The following is a 21,037-nucleotide window of genomic DNA, read 5'->3' on the forward strand; positions in this document are numbered from 1 at the left end:
CGCCTCCGGGACCCCGCATCCTGCCCCTCAGCGCTGCTGCTCCTTCCGGGACTTCCCGGCAGTCCGTCCCTCCGCCTGGCTCGGGGCCCTGGAAGCCGAGTCCCTCCAGCCAGCGCCCCACCCAGAGCCCCACGTGTGCTGACCCCAGGTTGTCGTCCCGACTCCCATCCCCTTAATTGGGAGGCCCCGCCCCGTGCGCAGTGACGTTGGACGCCGCTGTCAGCCGGCGCTGGGGGGGGTCGGTGTGGGGTAGAATGGCCGCTGCCGCCGTCACCCGCGGGACCCCGGGAGGTAAGAGCCGGGGCCTCTCGCCCGCCTCTCCGCCCCCGCGCCAGGGGGCGCAGCTCCACCGGTCCGGACGTTGTGCGCCGCGCCGGGGACCACCGGCCCTCTCCCGGTTCGCCCCCACTCCCCGCTTCCGTCCTCCTTCCCCGCGCCAGGGGGCGCAGCTCGGCGCAGGGCCCCACGGCGGACCTGCCGGGCCGGACCGTCCCGGGGACCCCCGCACCCCGGCACCCGCACTGCCCCTTGCCCGCCACGCGCCCGCAGACTTTGCTCCGCATCTCCTGCAGGACATCCCTCCGTGCGGGAGGGAGGCGGGATCCTCCCACCTCGGAGCGTCTCCGGGGACCACCGCCCCGCCGTGGGGGGTCCGCCCCCGGGCCCGCTTCTCACCCTGGCCGGCTCCCCATCCCGGACTGCGCACCTGCGCCCTAGGGCGGAGTCCTTACCCCAACCCAGGCTCCAGTGCTCACAGCCGAGCTCGGACGGGCCTCTTCCCCCTCCCCATCCCCGGACACCTGGTGGAGCCCGCGCTGAGAGCATCCTCCAGCCTCCATCGGTTCCCCCAGGAGGGTGGGGGCTCAGGCTGGAGCCAGAGTGGTAGATGGGGTAGAGTAGGCCTGGAGGCCGAGGGAGACAGAGGCTTTGGGGAGAGAGGTGCGGCGGGGTGCACAGGGCTGTCAGCCTCAGGATGGAGGATGGGTTGTCCTGAGGGTGGGTAGCTGGGTCCTGGTGTCTAGCCCAGATTCTACCAGGCCCTGACCAATCTGGAGGGAAGGGTGTAGGTTAAGATCAGTTGTCAGATATGCCCTTCCCCTTCGAAAAAATCAAATAGAGAAGTAGCTCAGGGTGTGTCTTCTGAGGCCTAGCTCTCCACCCGGACTTAGATCTCCTGCCCTCCCCCCAGCATCCAGGCTCTCATTTGCCAAAGCATCCTCCAAGAACCGGATGTTCTGAGTCCCAGCCCCAGGACCTGACCCCACCGTAGCCCCAGACTCGCAAGAGCCCAACGCCAGCCCCGCCGGCCTTCGCCCCTCCCCCACCCTGCCAGTCTCTTCCTGATTACTCTGTTCTGTTGTGTCTCCCACTCGTGTTGGTTCCTGGCACCATGTCTGGGTTCTCCCTCTCCTCCATTCCCTGGCTGTACTCTGACATCATAGCCCAGCCCCTTCCTCTCACTTCCTCATCTTTCTTAGATATCACGACCCAGTTCTGTACCTGGTCTCCCACCTCATCCTCCTCATCCTGGATAGTGTGGAGGCTTCTGCCATGACCTTGTTCTCTCCCTTCCCAGCACAGACTCCCCCTCCCCCCGGCCCCTCAGGCCGGGGGTGACCTTGCCCCCTGGAGCCCTCACCATGAATACCAAGGACACCACTGAGGTTGCTGGTAAGTTCACAATCCAGGTTCCCAGTTTGGGCACAGCCTTTTTTTCTCCCCAAGTAGTGGTGACCTTCTAATTCTTGGATCTCTGCTCTCCTTGTCATCATTTCATCCCACCCTCCCACCCTGCCCCACCCCACCCCGCCCCATGCTCTGGATTTGGCCCTTTTCCCCTGGATTATCACAGGGATATCAGGAGCAGCACACTAAGTCCTCCCTTTCATCCCCTCTAGAGAACAGCCACCACCTGAAGATCTTTCTACCCAAGAAGCTGCTGGAGTGTCTTCCTCGCTGTGCGCTGCTGCCTCCAGAGCGGCTACGGTGGAATACAAATGAGGTTTTCTAGGGAGCCTGGGGGATTAGGGCGTAGCAGGGCCTGGTGGGCTGGAGGAGAGTGAATGGGGGTCTTGCTGTGCCTGTCGACATTCTCTAGGCTCTTTGAGGATCATAGGAGAGGTATAAAGCCCTGCATCTTGTAGTAGCTTGCTTCTCCTTGGCATATCCACCTGTGTAAAGATACTATCTACCACTTACAAAGTATTTCCTACAAACCAAGCACTCTGCTCCGTACTCGTCCTGTATTATCTCCTTCAGTCCTCCAAGGACGCTGTAGAGCAGATGCTGTTGTTATCCCCGAGGTATAGATGAGAATGACCAGGAGGCCAGCCTGAGACTTTGGAAAGGGGATACCCACCTGAGTGCCTCTTCTCCTGCAGGAGATTGCATCCTACTTGATCACCTTCGAGAAGCATGATGAGTGGCTATCCTGTGCACCCAAGACAAGGTGAGAAATTTTGTGAAGGTGGGGAGTGGCAGAGATCCTGGGTTCTGTACACAGAACTCAAGGCCAATCCTTCCCTCCTCAGGCCTCAGAACGGCTCTATTATCCTCTACAACCGCAAGAAGGTGAAATACCGGAAGGATGGTTACCTCTGGAAGAAGCGGAAGGACGGGAAGACCACCCGAGAGGACCACATGAAGCTGAAGGTCCAGGGCATGGAGGTAAGCGAGGCCTCCAGCTCACCTGCCCTGGCCCTCCTTCTCCCCACTAGCTGGGTTCCAGCCCTGCCAGGGCTTGGTGACATTCTCTGTCTACCACCCTCCCAGTCACTCTTCCCTTCTCACTCACTTTGGATCCGCTAGGTGGTTGCTTAGCCCACTTGCTGCTTCCCATTTCCCTCCGTGACCCAATTCTCCAGGACTTAGGCCACACCTCCCTCTGGAGGACACAGATGCCCAGTCCCCTTACTTCTCTTGCATTTCCCGCAGGGGTCCGAGTACTGACCCTCTAAGCACAGGTTTCTCTTCTCTCAAATCATTGCTCCTCATCTTGGATGTGTTGTTGCCATGCTCTCTGATTTTTGGATAGTCCCATATGGCAAATCTGGTCCTTGTTGTAAGGCCTTGGCCCCACTGTTCCCTCCTCTCCGTCCCGGGGTGACTTGGGGTGCTGGGATTTGAAAGGTGTGGGGAATAGGTGGGGGTGGGTGAGGGTTAAAGTGGAACTGGTGGAAAGATTGGGATTCCTGCAAAGGGACTGAACAGAGGAAGAGTTGGGGAGCAGACTAGCCCTCCCCCCACCCCAGCCTGTCTCCTGGCAGTGTCTCTATGGCTGCTACGTTCACTCTTCCATCGTCCCCACATTCCATCGGCGCTGCTACTGGCTGCTCCAGGTGAGGATGGAAGAGCTCAGGGAGACAGAGTCTACCTGGCTCTTTGAGGGAGGTGGGGGTCTGCAAGAATGAAGTGGAAGGATGACTAGGTTCTGAGTGGGAAAAGGCGACTGGGAAGAAGAGAAAGGGGTTTGGGGATGGAGAGAGCCAGAACTTGGGGGCTGAGGTTGGGGGTGGCTGGGAAGAAAGTGAGGATTAGGAGGCTGAACCCCTGGGCAGCAGGACCCCATAGCACTCTGCGTGTACCCTTGTGCTCTCAGAACCCTGACATCGTCCTTGTGCACTACCTGAACGTCCCAGCCCTGGAGGATTGTGGAAAGGGCTGCAGCCCCATCTTTTGTTCCATCAGCAGCGACCGTCGAGAGTGGCTCAGGTGGTCCCGGGAGGAGCTGTTGGGACAGCTGAAGCCCATGTGTAAGGCAGCAGGGCTAGGACGGCTCTCAATGGGGAGAGTGGACATAGGGAGCTCCCAAAGGGACCAGGGTTCTATATTCAGGAGTCTGTGGGGTGACCATTTCCCCCCAAGCCAGGAGGGGTCTTTCCTGGGTGGGTGGGTGGGTACCAGGGTCCCTGATGTGATCTAAGGTGTTGGAATATGGAGGGCAGCTGTGAGCTACAGGTCAGAGCCGTCTTGAGGCTGCTGGCCTCTGTTCACCCGGCCAGAAGTCTTAGAGCATCTCAGGTGCTTGGAAGAGCCATTAAGGTTCCCTGGTGACTATTTTGTGGGGGTCCCACAGCACTTCCCCCCAACTCTCCTCTAGTTCATGGCATCAAGTGGAGCTGTGGGAACGGGACAGAGGAGTTCTCTGTAGAGCAGCTGGTGCAGCAGATCCTGGACACCCACCCGACCAAGCCTGCACCCCGAACTCATGCCTGTCTCTGCAGTGGGGGCCTTGGTTAGTGACCCCTGACCTTGGAACCCTCCTCCCTCCTAGTGTGCTGCCCTTACTCACACCAGGGGGGATAGCTGGGATTTGCATGCTTATTTGCATGTCTTTTGCATGTTCCAGAAAGATGGGCCAGATGAGCAGAGGCCTTCCCATCTGCACACTGCCCAGTTCCTTTTACTTGATTCCTGGCAGCCCAGGCTCTCTATTTGCTTTCTTCATATAGCAGCTCCTGGCCACCCCAGCACTACCACTTACACACAGGCTTAGCTTTATTCTTAGTTGGTACCCATTTGCTTCTGTTCTTTTGTCCTTTTTCTATGCCTTTACCTATTTCTCTCAGCTATTCTGCCAAGCCCTCAATCCTCTCCTGCAGTGCTCCTCCAGGGGGAGGGAGGGGGAGGAGAAATATTTCTGCCGCCTCCCAGTGGCCATAATCAGTATGGCACCTCTGGTATTTAGTGACATCTCAGGAAATGCATGAAAGCTTTCCAGTAAGGGAAGGCTGGAGAAAGATGTGTCGTATCCCTTCTCTCCCCACCACCCCTTCCACTGCAGGTTCTGGGAGCCTTACCCACAAATGCAGCAGCACGAAACACCGCATCATCTCTCCCAAAGTGGAGCCCCGAGCTTTAACCCTGACCTCTGTCCCCCATCCCCATCCCCCTGAACCCCCTCCACTGATAGCCCCACTTCCCCCAGAGCTCCCCAAGGCACATACCTCCCCATCTTCTTCTTCCTCTTCCTCCTCTTCCTCCGGCTTTGCGGAACCCCTAGAGATCAGACCTAGCCCTCCCACCTCCCGAGGGGGTTCTTCGACAGGAGGCACCGCTATCCTCCTCCTGACGGGACTGGAGCAGCGAACTGGGGGCTTGACGCCCACCAGGCACTTGGCTTCCCAGGCCGATCCTAGGCCTTCCATGAGCTTGGCTGTAGTCGTAGGCTCTGAGCCCTCTGCCCCGCCAGCTCCTCCCAGCCCTGCCTTTGACCCGGATCGTTTTCTCAACAGCCCACAGAGGGGCCAGACATATGGAGGAGGGCAGGGGGTAAGCCCAGACTTCCCTGAGACAGAGGCCGCCCATACCCCCTGTCCTGCCCTAGAGCCCGCTGCTGCCCTGGAGCCCCAGGCAGCTGCTCGGGGTCCCCCTCCACAGCCCAGAGCAGGCGGGAGAAGAGGAAACTGCTTCTTCATTCAAGATGATGACGATGGGGAGGAGCTCAAGGCCCAGGGGGCTGCCCCACCTGTACCTTCACCCCCTCCTTCACCCGCACCCTCACCTTCCCCCTTGGAGCCATCGGGCAGAGTAGGAAGAGGGGAGGCCTTGTTTGGAGGAGCTGGTGGGGCCAGTGAACTGGAGCCCTTCAGTCTTTCATCATTCCCTGACCTCATGGGAGAACTCATCAGTGACGAAGCTCCGAGTGGCCCTGCCCCAGCCCCCCAGCTCTCTCCTGCTCTTAGCACCATCACAGACTTCTCCCCAGAGTGGTCCTACCCTGAGGTGAGTCTCAGGCTTCTCTCCTCCCTCTTGCATCCCTCTTACCCCGTGGTCTGTGACCTAGTTTCCCTCCATTCCCACGGCTGCTTAGTTCTCTTCCCAACCTCTATTTTTCGTAGAGTGTAGCTCCTTTCCTGTTTTCATAGGCCCTCTGACTAACCCTTTCTCCCTCCCTCCTCCTTCCACCTGTGAATTGTGATTGCATGAGTCTCTCAAGTGCCCCAGGGGACTTCATTCCTTGGTGACTGTTTCATGGGGTGGGGTGGGGTGGGGTGGGGTGGGGCCGGGGAGGGACTGGGACAACTCAGCCTGGAGAAGAGAAAATACAACTGGGATGTGATTGCAGACTTTGGCAAGCTGAAAGACTGTGTTCAGCAGTGGAGAAGTTCTGCTTTTTGCTGCTCCAGGGAGGGAAAGCAGGAACTTCAGTGGGGGTCCAGAGGGGGCCTGAGAAAAGGACTTCCTTCCAGTGACAGCTATCTGCAAATGGGTTGGTAGCCTTGGGGGAGGCAATGAGTTCCCCATTTCTGGCAGATTCAGGTAGAGAACAGGAGTGTGGGGAGAAGGGACAGTGGGTTGAGTTCACTCCACTGGGTCCTGTCCAATCCCTGCACCCCAGACCCAGGGGTGTACAGAGGACAGTAGATACTCTCTCAGGGTCTGAATGAATGAATGAGTGAGTGAGTGAAGGGCTAATCAACAGAGAGAGCCCCAGTCACACAGCTCTCTGACTTCCGTCTGCAGGGTGGGGTCAAGGTGCTCATCACTGGACCCTGGACAGAGGCCGCCGAGCATTACTCCTGCGTCTTCGATCATATCGCAGTGCCAGCCTCCCTTGTCCAGCCTGGTGTCTTACGCTGCTACTGTCCCGGTATGGGGGCTGGGAATGGTAGGGGAAGGGACTAAGATAGGACAGTTAGGACTTCCAGGAAGCACTGGGAACAAACGTGTTGGGTTGTTGCTGAGAGTGGAAGGACCTCATCCAGTCCTGGGGCTGAGCCCTGTGGTCCGCCAGCAGGCAGATGACTCTGAGCTTAGGTGTCAGAAGGTCTAGTTCTGGTCTAAGAAATCTACTTCTTAGCTGACTGGTGACCTTGGGTAAGTCTGTTCTTTTTTTAGGTCCTTGGCCTCCCCTCCTGTAAGGTCAGGCATTTGACCCAAGGAGTCTCTAATGTCTGTCCAGGCCCTCTGGCTCCAATCCAGGGAGTTCTTGGGAGAATGAGAAGGGAGAGATGTTGGTCTCCTCCAACCAGTCTTGGGACTGAAGGACATTGGCTTCTAGACCTGTGCTGTCCAATATGGTGGCCATTAGCCACATGTGCCTATTGAAATGAATTAAAATTAAATAAAATTTAAAATTCACTTCTCTTTTTTTTTTAAATTAATTAATTATTATTATTATTTTTTTGGCTGTGTTGGGTCTTCGTTGCTGCACGCGGGCTTTCTCTAGTTGCGGTGAGAGGGGGCTACTCTTCATTGTGGTGCACGGGCTTCTCATTGTCATGGCTTTCTCTTGTTGCGGAGCACGGGCTCTAGGTGCGCAGGCTTCAGTAGTTGTGGCACGTGGGCTCAGTAGTTGTGGCTTGCGGGCTCTAGAGCTCAGGCTCAGTAGTTGCGGTGCACGGGCTTAGTTGCTCCTTGGCATGTGGGATGCCCTTCCCGGGCCAGGGCTCGAACCTGTGTCCCTTGCATTGGTAGGTAGATTCTTAACCACTGTGCCACCAGGGAAGCCCTAAAATTCACTTCTTCCATCACACTAACCACATTTTGGGTGCTCAGTGGCCACATGTGCTAGTGCTACCCTATTGGACAGTGCAGATGCAGAATGTTTCTATCACTGAGGAAAAGTTCTTTTGGACAGCCCCGGTCTAGATGTCATTGCCAAGGCTCATCTCTGCCCTTTTGCCACCAACTTTGCCCCTTACCCAGCACTCAGCAATGTTGCTGTGGGACCCTAAGGACCACTAGAGTGACAGGTTGACAGCTTTGCTGTCTATGAGTGTGTCCTCCCCCAGTCTCAGCAGCCCTGGATTGCAGGAGAGGGGCTGAGACCAGAGAAGCTAGGAATTGGGAGTCTCAGCTTCTGGTCTTGGGGCCAGGGCCTGGTGGTTTCATTCTCAAGGCTATAGACATTGAGACCCTGGGAAAGAGCTCTTATTAGACTCTGTTGGTGAGCAGCTAATTCCTTTCCCACATCTTAGTAACAGGGTTATGACCTCTGGACCTTGATCTTGGGGAATCAAGAGATTTCACCATCATCAAATTGTTTATAAGTATAGGTGTTTTTTGATCCTCTGCTTCTATACCTTGGTGCTGAACAACAACATCCTTAAGTACAGGGTCTAGAATCCAAGGGGTCTCTGGCCTATAGTAGGTATTAAGTTCTCAAATGAAGGGAATCCCTCCCCAGTTAGTGCCAAGGCCACTGAAGCCAGGAGCCTCTGGGGCCCACAGCAGGGGGAGTAGGGGAGGTAGATGTGAAATGATCACCTGTGACCCTGACACAGGGGTCAGAGAAAGAGCCCAGGAAAGAGAGCCCCCTCGCTGATCCTTGCCCTTCCCAGCCCATGAGGTTGGGCTGGTGTCTTTGCAGGTGGCAGGGCGGGAGGGACCCCTTTCTGCTTCTGTGCTCTTTGAGTATCGAGCCCGCCGATTCCTGTCACTGCCTAGTACTCAGCTTGACTGGTTGTCACTGGACGGTGAGTACCTAGCGCTCTGCCCCCACAACCTTTGAGCATGTCATGTTCCTAGACCCCTCAGGACTCAGGCAGCCACTGCCTTGCCCCTCCTTTACCACTCTTCCCAGCTCCCGCTTCACTGGTCATTTCTGGGTGAGGCAGCAAACTTCCTTCATCTCCTCTTCCCTGTAAATCTTGGAGCCAGCTTTGTCCCAGTGCTTGTCCTGTCCTCTGCATCTCAAAGGATGGGAGGGGCAGCGACAGGGTCTAGAGCAACATACACGGAATACACATGAGTGTATACGTGTACCTAAACACGTATTGAAACTTTCTTATCATTTTCCCCTGTAATTATAAAGATAGCCATTTATTATAGGAAATTTTGAAATTATAGAAAAGCACAAAGTAGAAAATGAAAATTGACTATAACATTGCTCAGTAACATACACCACCTTTAATATATTTTCTTACAGAGGTGCACATACATACACACGTGTACGTGTGTGTATTTGTTTAAATCCAGAACTGTGTTTGTCCCTTTTACTGGTTATCCCTCCTGTGGCTTTCAGAATTGTTTCTCTCCGCATCTGCTTCTTTCTCAAGGTTTGCTTGTCTCCGTCTCCTCCTGTCCCTGTCTAATCTGTGCTTTACCATCTCTCCTGTGGGTCTCCTGCCTCCCTCTTCTTTCCATTTCTCCTTGGACCCTTGTCTTAACTTCCCCTCTTCCTTATCGCCTGTTTGGTACATCCCCCAGCTCTCCTTTGCCCTTTCTCTCCTCTCCTTGTTTACCTCTTCCACACTCTCCTGTCACACCTGAGTCTCTGCTCATCCCTCTCCACCTCCTCCCCACTGTCCCCTCTCTACCTTCATGCCCTTCTGTCCTGGCATCTCAGAACATCCCCAGCCTGCACCGGTTTCTCTGTTTCCCCATGGCTCTGATCCCCTCCTGCCTCCCCTCCTTGTCCTTGTGTGATCTCAGGAGGGAACAGATATAGCTTGGGATGTGTGCATGTGCGCGTGTGCATTTGTGCATGGGGTGGGGGAGGAGGAGGAGGAATGGACGTGGCCATCCATCTCTGTCACCTCCCCTCCCTGCCATCCTCTTTGTGGACAGCTGCGAGGGGCCAGGAGGAGGGGGTGGTGCTTTTCAAATCACAGTCTCTGAGCTCTTTGGGGCAGTGGTTAACAGAGAGGAGGGACCCTGGAGTCCTTGAGCCCCAGCCCACTACAGAGGTAGTGTCTGGGGCAAGAAGGGACAGAACTGTCCACCTGGGAGAAGGCTGGGAGTGTGTGTGTGTGTGTGTGTGTGTGTGTGTGTGTGAGATCTGGGGCAGCTAGGGCTGGATTCCCTGTGGGGAGTCCTACTGTCTGTGTCTTCAAGGACACAGTCTTGGTTCTGGATTCAGGTCCTAGGTCGATGGATAGTATGAAGACCCCTAGTTTGAGGACTGGTCCTGGGGGGCTGTATTCAGAAGATGGGTGGGTAAAGGGCCGTTGTTTGGAGAGGAGGAAAGGATATGATTGTGTCTTCACCACCCAGACTCTGGAACAGGGTCCAGTTTTGGTGTCCAGAGCATCCCCTAGACTATGCCCACTGAGCCCCCCATGTCCACTCCCTCTCAGACAACCAGTTCCGGATGTCCATCCTGGAGCGACTGGAGCAGATGGAGAAGCGGATGGCAGAGATTGCAGCAGCTGGGCAGGCCCCCTACCAGGGTCCTGATGCCCCTCCAATTCAGGTACCTCCATGAGGAGGGCACTCTACGGTAGGGAGCAGGGGGAGGGTCTTCCTGTAGAAATAGGCTCTAGTGTGTGACTCCCCTCGCTCTCCGGTCCCCAGCCAGTCCTCCTCCCTGCTCCCTGACGTCATCCTGCTCCCACCCCCGCCCCGCGGCAAGAGTGGCTATTCTGGGCACCCTCTTGGCATGACAGGCTTCAGACTATTTCTGGCCTGACGGAGGGTGGAGGTGAGGGAGAGGGTGGGGGAGGGGATCCAGGGAGTTGGGGCTCAGTGCTCTGGGGGTCCCAGGTCTCGGAGGGAAGAAGGCTGGGAGAGGACTCTGAGTTCTGAGGGGGAGAGGTCATCTGTGGATATGGCACTGATCTGAGCCAAAGTGAAGGCACAACATGGGCAAGTGGGTGTGAGGTCTGGCACCTGGAGGAAGCTGCCTGTGGGGGGGGAGGGGACACCCAGGAACTTGAACTGGGAGGACTGATGGGCCATCAGAGATCCGAGTGGTGGGAACCTAGACTGGGACGTGTGGGGAGAGGGCAGAACTGGAAGCTGAGAGGACAGGCGCGGGGTGGCTAAGGCCATGCCAGGCTGGGGATGCTCAGGTCTCTACCTAAGGGTGTGTGCACCACAGGATGAAGGCCAGGGGCCCGGGTTCGAGGCACGGGTGGTAGTCTTGGTAGAGAGCATGATCCCGCGCTCCACCTGGAGGGGTCCTGAACGTCTGGCCCATGGAAGCCCCTTCCGGGGCATGAGCCTGCTGCACCTGGCCGCTGCCCAGGGCTACGCCCGCCTCATCGAGACCCTGAGCCAGTGGCGGTGAGCCGGGGCCAGCGGGTGCAGGGCGGGGGTGCCCAGGGACTGAGGAGGAACTGGAGCCCTGCCATGGGAGCTGGGGTCACTGTGGAAAGGAAGAGGGGCTGGAAGAGGGTTTGCACTTGGGGGAGTTTTAATGTCCCCAGACTTACAACGCTGACCTCTTGACCTCCTTACATTTATTAATCTCTTTGACTGCTTATCCCACTGACCTTAGTGCTTCCCAGTCCCTTCGACTCTGAAGTTCCTACTGGGCGCCCTTTCTCCCTAACTGGACCCTGTTGTCCCTTTCCCAAACCCTCCAGGAGTGTGGAGACCGGAAGCTTGGACTTAGAGCAAGAGGTTGACCCACTCAACGTGGACCATTTCTCTTGCACTCCTCTGGTGAGGATGCTGGGTTCCTGAGTGCACGTGGGCAATGGGAAACGGGAACGGCTCTTCAAAGGGAAGATCCTCTGAGGGATACAGGGGAGGAGTGAGGACGGGCCCCAGGCCTCACCTCCACCTCCACCTCCACCCTCTTCTCCTCAGATGTGGGCTTGTGCCCTGGGCCACCTGGAGGCTGCCGTGCTCCTTTTCCGTTGGAACAGACAGGCACTGAGCATTCCCGACTCTCTGGGCCGCCTGCCCCTGTCCGTGGCTCATTCCCGGGGTCACGTGCGCCTCGCCCGCTGCCTTGAGGAACTTCAGAGACAGGAAGCTTCAGCTGAGCCCCCGCTTGCCCTGTCGCCACCCTCCTCCAGCCCAGACACTGGTGAGGGTTTAAGAGGGGACTGTGGGTGGGAGGACAGGCCAGGGGAAAGCCAGAGGGTGGGAGACAGAGTGCGAGAGGAGGCAGCGGGGATTGGGAAGTAAGAGCAGCAAGGCCAGGGAGGTTGAGAGCAGCAAGGGGGCAGGTGGCGTCTTCTGTCCTCACCCCCTTCCCTCACCTCGCAGGTCTGAGCAGCGTCTCCTCGCCTTCGGAGCTATCGGATGGCACTTTCTCCGTCACATCAGCCTATTCTAGTGCCCCGGATGGGAGTCCTCCCCCTGCTCCTCTGCCAACCTCTGAGATTACTATGGAGATGGTCCCAGGCCGGCTCTCCTCTGGTGCCCCAGAGGCCCCCCTACTCCTCATGGACTATGAAGCCACCAATCCCAAAGGGCCCCCACCCTCACCGCCTCCTCTCCCACCAGCCCCAGATGGTGGGGCTGCTCCAGAGGAAACTGACAGCCCACCAGCTGTGGATGTGATCCCGGTACCGCTTATGTTGATGGAATTACGAGGGCTAGAAGTAGAGTGGGGCGCGGGGTGGGGTGATGCCGACCATTCCATGAAACAGAATCAGAGTCTGGCTGCAGTTTGGGAGAAGGGGCCATTTTTACCCTCATTTAGGGACAGGCAAGTTACCCTCTGCTTAGCTCCTGTCAGAGCTTTGACTCAGAGTCATGAGGCATCCGAGGTTAAAAATTCTGGGGAATATCTTCAGTTAGAGCTGGGCTGTAGGGGTTACTTGTTGATCCACGAAGGGACAAGGTTCTTGGGGAACGAGAGCAATGGCAGGAAGTTGGGAGGAGTGAGGCGCAGAGAGGTTGGCAAGATGGAAGCATCTGGCAATGACCTGGGGCAAGGGGGCGGGGGTGGGGTGGGGTGGGGAGGCTTGCACAGGGTAAGAGCTAAGAGAGTCTTGTGGAATGAATGAACACACGAGAGAGTGAATTTTCAAGTGCAGCAGCACAATCCTCCGCTAGGACTGGGCACATATCTGCTTAAGAGAGGCTAACGGATTAACTGGGTAGCACTGGAGCACAAAAAATGTAGACAGTTCCACAAGGTAGGCTGCTTTATGCGTGGCCAGCAGGAAGTGCTGCAGGCTTCAGGCCTGGAGCAAAGGCAAGGCTGGAGCCATTCAATAGGGTGTCATGTGACTGGCAGGCTCTGAGCTGATTCTTGGAGCGTGGCACGGGGTGGCGGGCATGGCCAAGTCTGTGGGAGCTGGCATGGGGCAGGCCGGGTGGGACAGTGGGCAGTCAGCCTGGAAGGGTAAGCCCTTCATTTGCCCAGCTCCTGAATCCCCATGTGGTATATGTCCTTCCTAGCCTATGTTTTCCATGCCTCAACACAGAGGGCTGTACTCCTGAGTGGGACCTCAAGAAGTATAAATGAATCTGGAACACTGGCGGAGAAAGACAGGGTTAGCAGGGACAGCCATCCCTGAGGCCTCATCGTCTGGTGCTGAGAGGAGGAACAAGATAGAAAGTGGACTGACGCTACGGCCTTGGCCGGAACGGGCTGGAACAGCTGGCAGTCGGGGCTCCTTGAGGCTCACCCAGCTTCTCCTCCATGCAGGTGGACATGATCTCACTGGCCAAGCAGATCATCGAAGCCACACCAGAGCGGATTAAACGGGAGGACTTTGTCGGGCTGCCTGAGGCCGGAGCCCCAATGCGGGAGCGGACAGGGGCCGTGGGGCTCAGCGAGACCATGTCCTGGTTGGCCAGCTACCTGGAGAATGTGGACCATTTCCCCAGCTCAGCCCCTCCCAGGTGACCAGCTCAGGACAAAGCCTCCACATCCTTCTTCAGAGGAACATGGGAGGGAGGGAGGAAGCTTCCTCATGGCCAGAGCTCCATCCTGGCTCAGGCCCCAGGGCCTTTCAAAAGGGGATTGGCACTGGCTGCTGAGTTCTGAAGTCACTCTGCAGGCTCTGTTGCTGGGGCTGTGCCTTCACAGCAGTCTCCAGGTGGGAGAAGAGGGACTTCAGATGCCCCACGGCCTCCCTTCTCCCTGTCCCTGCAGTGAACTGCCCTTTGAGCGGGGTCGCCTGGCTATCCCTCCGGCACCTTCCTGGGCAGAGTTTCTCTCTGCATCCGCCAGTGGCAAGATGGAGAGTGATTTTGCCCTGCTGACCCTATCGGATCACGAGCAGCGGGAACTGTACGAGGCAGCCCGAGTCATCCAGACGGCCTTCCGAAAGTACAAGGTCAGGGGGCTGGGCGTTTCAGGGGATGAATTACACAATCTTGAGTGGGGAGATTACAGGTTCCCAGGACTTTGGGAGGGACAACAGTCATCCACACAGGCCTGGGATGGGGTGAAGGGTCAGGGGACCCCAGGCAAGTTGGAAGGGCAGGTCAGATGTCCGTTAGGTGGGCGGTTAAGTGCTGAGACCTCCTTCTCTCCCCTTAGGGCCGGCGGCTGAAGGAGCAGCAGGAGGTAGCAGCAGCTGTGATCCAGCGCTGTTACCGGAAGTACAAGCAGGTGAGACCGTCTTCTCTTGAAAGCATACCCACCAACCCACACCCACACACACCCATTCCAGCCCAGAGCATCCAGAATGCTGCCGGAGCCCTAACTCCCCTTCTCTCTCCACAAGCTGACCTGGATTGCACTCAAGGTATTAGGCGTGAGACCTGGGTGTGAGGTTGTCTGTGATGATTCAGCCTTTCCATGAGCGTGTGGATTAGAGAAATAGACTTGCATCAACTGAACTTGGGGGTGACCCTCAGGGGTTTGGGTCTCTGTCCATTTCAGCCCCTGCCCCTCCTCCCCACTCCTGCAGTTTGCACTCTATAAGAAGATGACCCAGGCGGCCATCCTGATCCAGAGCAAGTTCCGAAGCTACTATGAACAGAAGCGGTTTCAGCAGAGCCGCCGAGCGGCGGTGCTCATCCAGCAGCACTACCGTTCCTACCGCCGCCGGCCCGGGCCTCCCCACCGGCCCACGGGCACCCTGCCTGCTCGCAACAAGTACGGCGCTAGCCCTCCGGCCCTTCGGCCCTCTCTGCCCACCCACTGTGTCCATGCCCACTGCCCGTGGACTCCCGACTCATCATCCTGCCCCCCTGCCTTTCCTTGCCAGGGTCCCTAAGGGGCGGAGGGCAGGGGATGCCTGAGTGTCGTGGGAGGTCTCATCTTTTCTTTCTTCCACCAGAGGCTCCTTTCTCACCAAGAAGCAGGACCAGGCAGCCCGGAAGATCATGAGATTCCTGCGGCGCTGCCGGCACAGGTGCTGCCCTTTCCCTCACTGGATTTGGGCCTGCCACCTCCCCCACCCCACCTCCCCGATCTGCGGGTCTCCTCTGACTCCTTCCTTGTTTCTCCGCAGGATGAGGGAATTGAAGCAGAACCAGGAGCTGGAAGGGCTTCCCCAACCCGGACTGGCCACCTGACCTCTCCACTGCCTTTCTCATCACCCTGGGGGCCGCTTCTTGCAGTCTTAACAGGGACAGGGCTCTCTGGGGGAGGGGGAGCCCCCTGTCGGCAGCTTTCCCATCACTTCTCTTGGAGCCCGTCCTCGGTCTCCACCCCCTCCCCCTCCGAAGTGCTGAACTCCCTCTCCCACCCCCGGCTCCTTCTCCTCTTCCCTCCGGGTCGTGCCCCCCCTCTTTTAGTCCCTGGCTCCAGAAGACCCACGCCCCACATACCTGCATCTTCAGCTGTGACCTCCGGAGCCCTGCCTGCCCCTTCTCCACAGCTCCCTCCCTGCCTGTACCCACCTCGGCCCCTTCCTGACTTGCCTTATTTATTTGTTCGACGAGTCTCTGAATGTATCCGCCTCGGTCCCAACTCTGCCTTCGCTACGCGCACGCCCCTCGTGTTTCAGGGCTGACCGTGCCCCCACCCCGACTCCGCATGTCTGCGTCTGTTTCCTCCCTTTCTTGCCCTGTCTTCCCCCGTCACCCCGACAGATTCTGACCACCAACCTCCGGGCCAAAGGGGGGTGTATATAGGAACGCGTTGCGGAGTCCCGCCCCGTCCCCGAGGGGAGGGGGCTTGTACATAATGTAACATACAGAGTATAGTGAAGAATCTATTTAAGGCGCCGCAGGGAGGGCTGCACGGCCGGGCTTGTGGCTCCAGGCGCGGCGGGGGCCTCCTGCCGGCTCCACGAGCACTTTCTACTTGTGCATGGGCTTGGTTTCTACGAATTGCCATTAAACATCGCTGCACCAGCCAGCCTCCGGCCTCTGTCTGCGGGGGGGCGGGGCCTCGGCCGGCGGGAGGCTGCAGGCGCGCGGGGCAGGGATCTAAGCCGCGCCGGGGCGGGTGCGTGCTTTTCCGCCTCCGACGTGTTTCCGGCCTTAAAGGCATTTTGCCCTTCCCTTTAAGACGCGCCGCCCCCTCTCAGTCACTCCCAAGATGGCGGACCTACTGGGCTCCATCCTGAGCTCCATGGAGAAGCCACCCAGCCTCGGTGACCAGGAGACTCGGCGCAAGGCCCGAGGTGAGGATCCCAAATTCACAACCGGCTTTCTTCGCCCGGTTCTCAGGACCGCACTCCTACCCCTTTGGACGACCCCACCTTCTCAACCTTGAAAGACCCCTCACGGGCCCCTTCAGAGACCCCCCGACTCCCTAAAAGGGGTGCCGACCCGCCCGCCGTTCTTAGCGGACGATGATTGGCTACCTGAAGCCCAGCGGCAGGCCCTTGGTTCTTTCTACCCTAGCCTTCCTCAGTCCTTGTTTTCAATTCGCTGATGCGCTCGCCTGTCCGCCGGTGGCGTGCTCTGATTGGTAGGCTGCCTTCAACCCCACCCAACCCCTTGGTGTTCCTCGGCCCGCTTTCGGATCGGAGGGGGGGGGGTGTGAGTTCGACCGCTCGGCCCCGCCCACCTCTCGTCGCTCGAGTCCCTGCGCCTCGCCCCCTTCCGATTGGATCCAGGACACGCCCATCCGCAGTCCTTTCTCCCCTATTGGCCACCTCAACTTAAAGGTCTACCTATAAGTTTTGTTCGACCTTCCTCTAGCCCACCCTACCCTCAGCACCTCTAACTGGCTGCTGGGTCCTTTCGGTGCTCTTATGCCCCTCCTACTTGGGGCCGCCCTCCAACCTTTCTCTCATCTGTACCCTTAAATTCCCGAGCTCCCCGGGCGGGGTCGTGAATGTTGATTGGAGGGATGCGAATGCCCCTACCTACCCGGTCTGATTGGCCCGTGGTCTCCTCGCCTGTGTTCTCCGAGTAACTTCCCAGCAGGCGGCTCAAGTTGGGCTGCAAGCTTAGGGCGGCGGCCCGCCGGTCGGTGCAGGCCTCTCTTGCTCGCTTTGCGGAGTGTGAATGAGTCTGACAGAATGACTGACTACCTTGGGGAGGACACCGGCTCCCGACCCGTCCGAGGGAGGCCAGGGCAGCCTGGGTGCCTTCAAAGAGCTCAAGTGCTGCTTAATATCGAACTAACATCCATATTTACTGAATGGTTGCTAGGGGGCCAGGGTACCCTCAAGGAGCCCACAGTCTGGAGCATCGATGAAATGCGCATTGATGAAACGATCACACAGGAGTTTAATAACCAACTTTATAAGTGCTCTGAATTAAAAATAACTTATGAGAGGGGCTACCTAGGGGTCCTAACCTAGTCTGCAGTGAGCTGAGATGCGAAGAACAGGTAAGTCAGTGAGTGAGAGGGGAGCGCAGTGCTCCAGGCAGAGCTCTGAAAGCTCTGAGGAAGGAGGGAGCATAATGGGACCTGGGAACTGGGATTATTTAACACCATGACTGACTAGGTGGGTTCACCAGCGGCCGTTGACAGACTAGGAAGCTGAAGTTCAGAGTTTAGTCAGTTGCCTGCCGTTACACGGTTACTAAGTGGTGGGGTTTCAAACCCATGTGTGACTTTTAAGGCTATGTTCTTAACCATAATCTTATGCCACTTTCTCAGATGCAGAGAGATGACTCATAAGCCAGTTCGAGAACAGTCAGTGACCAATATGGGGTGTGCTGATGGTCAGAGCCCTTGAGGTGGGAGAGAGGAGAGCTCCTGAGCTGTCGGGGCCCTGGGGCCACAGAGAGTAACTGGATAGGAGATGAACAGGGTCTGTAGCTTCTAGGAGCTCAGAGTGGGGTAGGGAGGACAAAAGTTACACTCTGTTAGCTCTCAGCACATGCTGTAGTGGGTGTCTGAACCGAATGTGCTTGGGCCCCAGAGGAAGAAGTGAGTAACTCTGACTCATGGTGGATCTCAAAGTTTGCAAGAGGAGGAAGAGCATTTCAAGCAGTAGGAACAACATGTGCAAAGACATGAAGTGATTAAGAAAATGGGAAGAGGTTCAGTGCAGCTGAAGGAATTCCAATCCTGTGGAAGAAGTGGGCCTTAAGGTTATAAAGAATTTGAAATGGCGGAAGAGAGAAGAGGGAACAGTGAGGACCCAAGGGTAGGAGTTCCCTTTACAAGCTCACCTCAGACACCTACACTCCCAAGGAGAGAAGAGTGTCAGAGTGGCCATTCAGCTTCCTCTTGGCTGTAGAAGTAAAAGTGGGGGTGTTACACATATAGGAAGTTAAATAATTTCCCCTTCCCTATGTAGACAATGAGATGATAAGCTCCTTGAGGCCAGGGCTCGGTTTTTCTCGTTACCTTACCTCCCCAAGTGCTTTATAGTTCTTGGTATGTCGCAGGCATTAAATAAATGTTTGTTAGTTGGTTTCCCCAGTGGGTTGGGAAGGTGGGTTGAGCATGATTCTAATCTTTGTTACTCCCACTAACTGTGAGCTCCTAAAGGGCAAAGCTATGTCTTAATCCTCTTTGTGCTCCAGGTCCTAGCACAGTGCCAGGTATAGAGGAACTATCAATAAATGCTTGGCAAATAAACAGTCATCCTACCTTCCTAGCCTGATACCCTCCCAGTGGACATGAGATCCCTTTTAAAGCCTTACAAACTCTCCCCACCCATGCTTCCACCCCTGGCCTCATGCTGCCATTCTCACCCCCAGAGCAGGCAGCCCGCCTGAAGAAACTACAGGAACAAGAGAAACAGCAGAAAGTGGAGTTTCGTAAAAGGGTGAGAACAACTGGAGAGATCAAAGGCAGCCTCAGAAGGGACTTCCAATAAGTTAGAATTGGAAGGTTGAAGAGTCAGTTTGTTTGGAAACTGTCTTGAGAGAGGTGAAACCCAGAAGCCAGTGGCACGGCGGCTGGGAAAGGCGTGGGAGGCCAAGGTCTATTGGCCCGGCGGGGGAGAGGGGTATTGGGGTGGGGCCATCATCTCATATCTTCTTCCCTTTTCCCTTTACCAAGATGGAGAAAGAGGTGTCCAGATTTCATCCAAGACAGTGGCAGATCAAGAAAAAGTTTCAGCCGATGAACAAGATAGAGAGGAGCATACTGTGAGTGTCTCTGGGCTGGGGAGGCAAGAAATGGGTGGCCAAGGAGGCATGAAAGGGCCAGAGGGGAGAACCCTCCAGAGGAGGGTGCTGGGCCCCCTCGTGGCTCTACATAGCCTTTCCCCTTTGCTCCCCCTTCCCAGACACGATGTGGTGGAAGTGGCTGGGCCTGACATCCTTCTCCTTGGGGAAGATGATGAATGTCGATATGTCATGATCTTCAAAAAGGTAAAAGGGGGACCTCCCTGGTGGTCCAGTGGTTAGGACTCTGAGCTTCCACTGCAGGGGGCACAGGTTCGACCCTAGTCAGGGAACTAAGATCCTGCGTGCCGCGCCGCAGTGCCAAAAAAAAAAAGGTAAAAGGCCTGAGTTCCCCGCTGTCTCCTCTCTCCTTTTCAGCCTGTGCCCCACGCTGAGGGAGAGGAATGAGATAAAACATGTATGTGGAACCTTGACCCCATCATCTCCTTCTTTCCCAGGAGTTTGCACCCTCAGATGAAGAGCTGGACTCCTACCGTCGTGGCGAGGAGTGGGACCCCCAGAAGGCTGAGGAGAAAACGGAGGCTGAAGGTGAGTTACGCCTGGCAGTCCCTGGGGCCCCTGCAGCTCCCCACCTGGGAGGGGTTGGGGTCAGGCCCTGAGCTCTGGTGCCTCACCTTGGCACCCCTAGGAGCTGGCCCAGCGGCAGGAGGAGGAGGCAGCCCAGCAGGGACCTGTGGTGGTGAGCCCTGCCAGCGACTACAAGGACAAGTACAGCCACCTCATTGGGAAGGGGGCAGCCAAGGATGCGGCCCACATGCTACAGGCCAACAAGACCTACGGCTGTGGTGAGGCCACAGTGGGGGCTGGGAGGGCAGGGGAGAGGAGCACAGGATGGGGGGAGGGGAGTGAGGCTGAGGCACAGGGCTCCTAGGCCCTCCCACCCTCCCCTCTGCCCCCAGTGCCTGTGGCCAACAAGAGGGACACACGCTCCATTGAAGAGGCCATGAAATGAGATCCGGCCAAGAAGCGGTCTGCGGCAGAGCGGGGAAGAGTTGCCACCTACCTCCTAGACACCCCAGCTCCCTGGGGCAGGGCAGAGGGCAGGGAAGGACGAGGCTGCTGCTATTAGAACCCATCCTGGAGCCCCACCTCTGAAGCACCTCCTAACAGCTGTCACTCAGGCTGCGGGAAAGAGGTGTTTGATTTGTCACTGTTGGAGCTTGGATGTCTCTGTGTGTGTGTATGTGTGTGTGTGAATGTACAGGTGGGTATTTAATCTGTATTATTCTCTGTTCTCCCTGGAAATTTCTTTCCCATGGGGCTGGGGTTACTTTACATTAAATAAACACTGTTTGACCCAATGTCTTGGTTGGTTTGAACAGAGAAGGGTATAGACTGAACAGTATAAGATTGTTTTTGTGGGCCAAGATGTCCAAATATTGGCACTTTTGTAGACATTTATAAGAGATAGTATTTTAAGAGCACAGTCACTACAGCCAAATGGGCCTAGGTTTGGATCCTGGCTCTGCCATTTACTGTTACCTTGGTTAAAGTATTTTACCTTTTCGTGCCTCAGTCTCCTCACCAGTAAAATGGGGATAATAAATGGTAGCTATCTGATAGGACTGTTTCAGAGATGACACAGGCCAGTATATGTCAAATATTTAGAATAGTTTCACATCCTCCAAGCTCCATGGAAATGGTAGCTGCTCTGGTTACACTCTCATCCTCACCAAGCACTTCGATTTCATAAGGACGAGCACTCAGACTTCACACTGCAGTGCCCTCTGCAGACCGTGCACTTCAACTTATGGGCAGGTCTGATCCAGTTTCCCCTTCATGGTGATGTCAGGCCTTGGCCCCCCCACCCTGCTCCCCTTCTCTGGAGCTGGTTCAGTGTTCTGTCAGTTCCTCTTCAGCTTCATTTCACATAATACACCTGCTTCCCCCAGCCTCCTTCCATAATGTGAGCTTTGTGGTTCTAGATCCAGCCCAGCTTTCTCTCTGGCCAGTCCCTCACTTCCTT

General features: G+C 56.6%; 2 protein-coding genes across 14 annotated transcripts; both read left to right on the forward strand.

The window, feature by feature from the left end:
* Positions 1–134: 134 nt before the first annotated feature.
* Positions 135–15,882, forward strand: CAMTA2 (calmodulin binding transcription activator 2). 13 transcript variants are annotated; one of them, XM_036836350.1, is made up of 23 exons: positions 135–291; positions 1,577–1,671; positions 1,899–2,002; positions 2,382–2,449; positions 2,532–2,667; positions 3,252–3,338; positions 3,599–3,752; positions 4,100–4,234; positions 4,784–5,724; positions 6,466–6,592; positions 8,286–8,420; positions 10,023–10,138; positions 10,766–10,950; positions 11,253–11,331; positions 11,479–11,701; positions 11,884–12,185; positions 13,277–13,473; positions 13,727–13,910; positions 14,117–14,188; positions 14,304–14,324; positions 14,490–14,677; positions 14,862–14,936; positions 15,036–15,882. In XM_036836350.1, exons 2-23 carry the CDS (start codon positions 1,641–1,643, stop codon positions 15,097–15,099), a joined length of 3,624 nt encoding a protein of 1,207 aa, XP_036692245.1. In that variant the 5' UTR covers positions 135–291; positions 1,577–1,640; the 3' UTR covers positions 15,100–15,882. The 13 variants fall into 13 exon arrangements, with proteins under 13 accessions (XP_036692245.1, XP_036692246.1, XP_036692247.1 ...); XM_036836351.1 differs by having other exon boundaries at positions 3,267–3,338; XM_036836352.1 differs by lacking the exon at positions 14,304–14,324.
* Positions 15,883–15,923: 41 nt separating this feature from the next.
* Positions 15,924–20,372, forward strand: SPAG7 (sperm associated antigen 7). Its single transcript, XM_036836365.1, is given in 9 exon segments — positions 15,924–16,154; positions 18,640–18,707; positions 18,944–19,032; positions 19,173–19,257; positions 19,509–19,616; positions 19,700–19,856; positions 19,971–20,017; positions 20,019–20,193; positions 20,196–20,372. Coding segments are annotated over 9 exon segments (906 nt in total). The 5' UTR covers positions 15,924–16,069; the 3' UTR covers positions 20,288–20,372.
* The last annotated feature ends 665 nt before the right edge of the window (positions 20,373–21,037 follow it).

The sequence above is a fragment of the Balaenoptera musculus genome, chromosome 20 (genome assembly GCF_009873245.2).
Source record: "Balaenoptera musculus isolate JJ_BM4_2016_0621 chromosome 20, mBalMus1.pri.v3, whole genome shotgun sequence".
Classification (NCBI taxonomy): domain Eukaryota; kingdom Metazoa; phylum Chordata; class Mammalia; order Artiodactyla; family Balaenopteridae; genus Balaenoptera; species Balaenoptera musculus.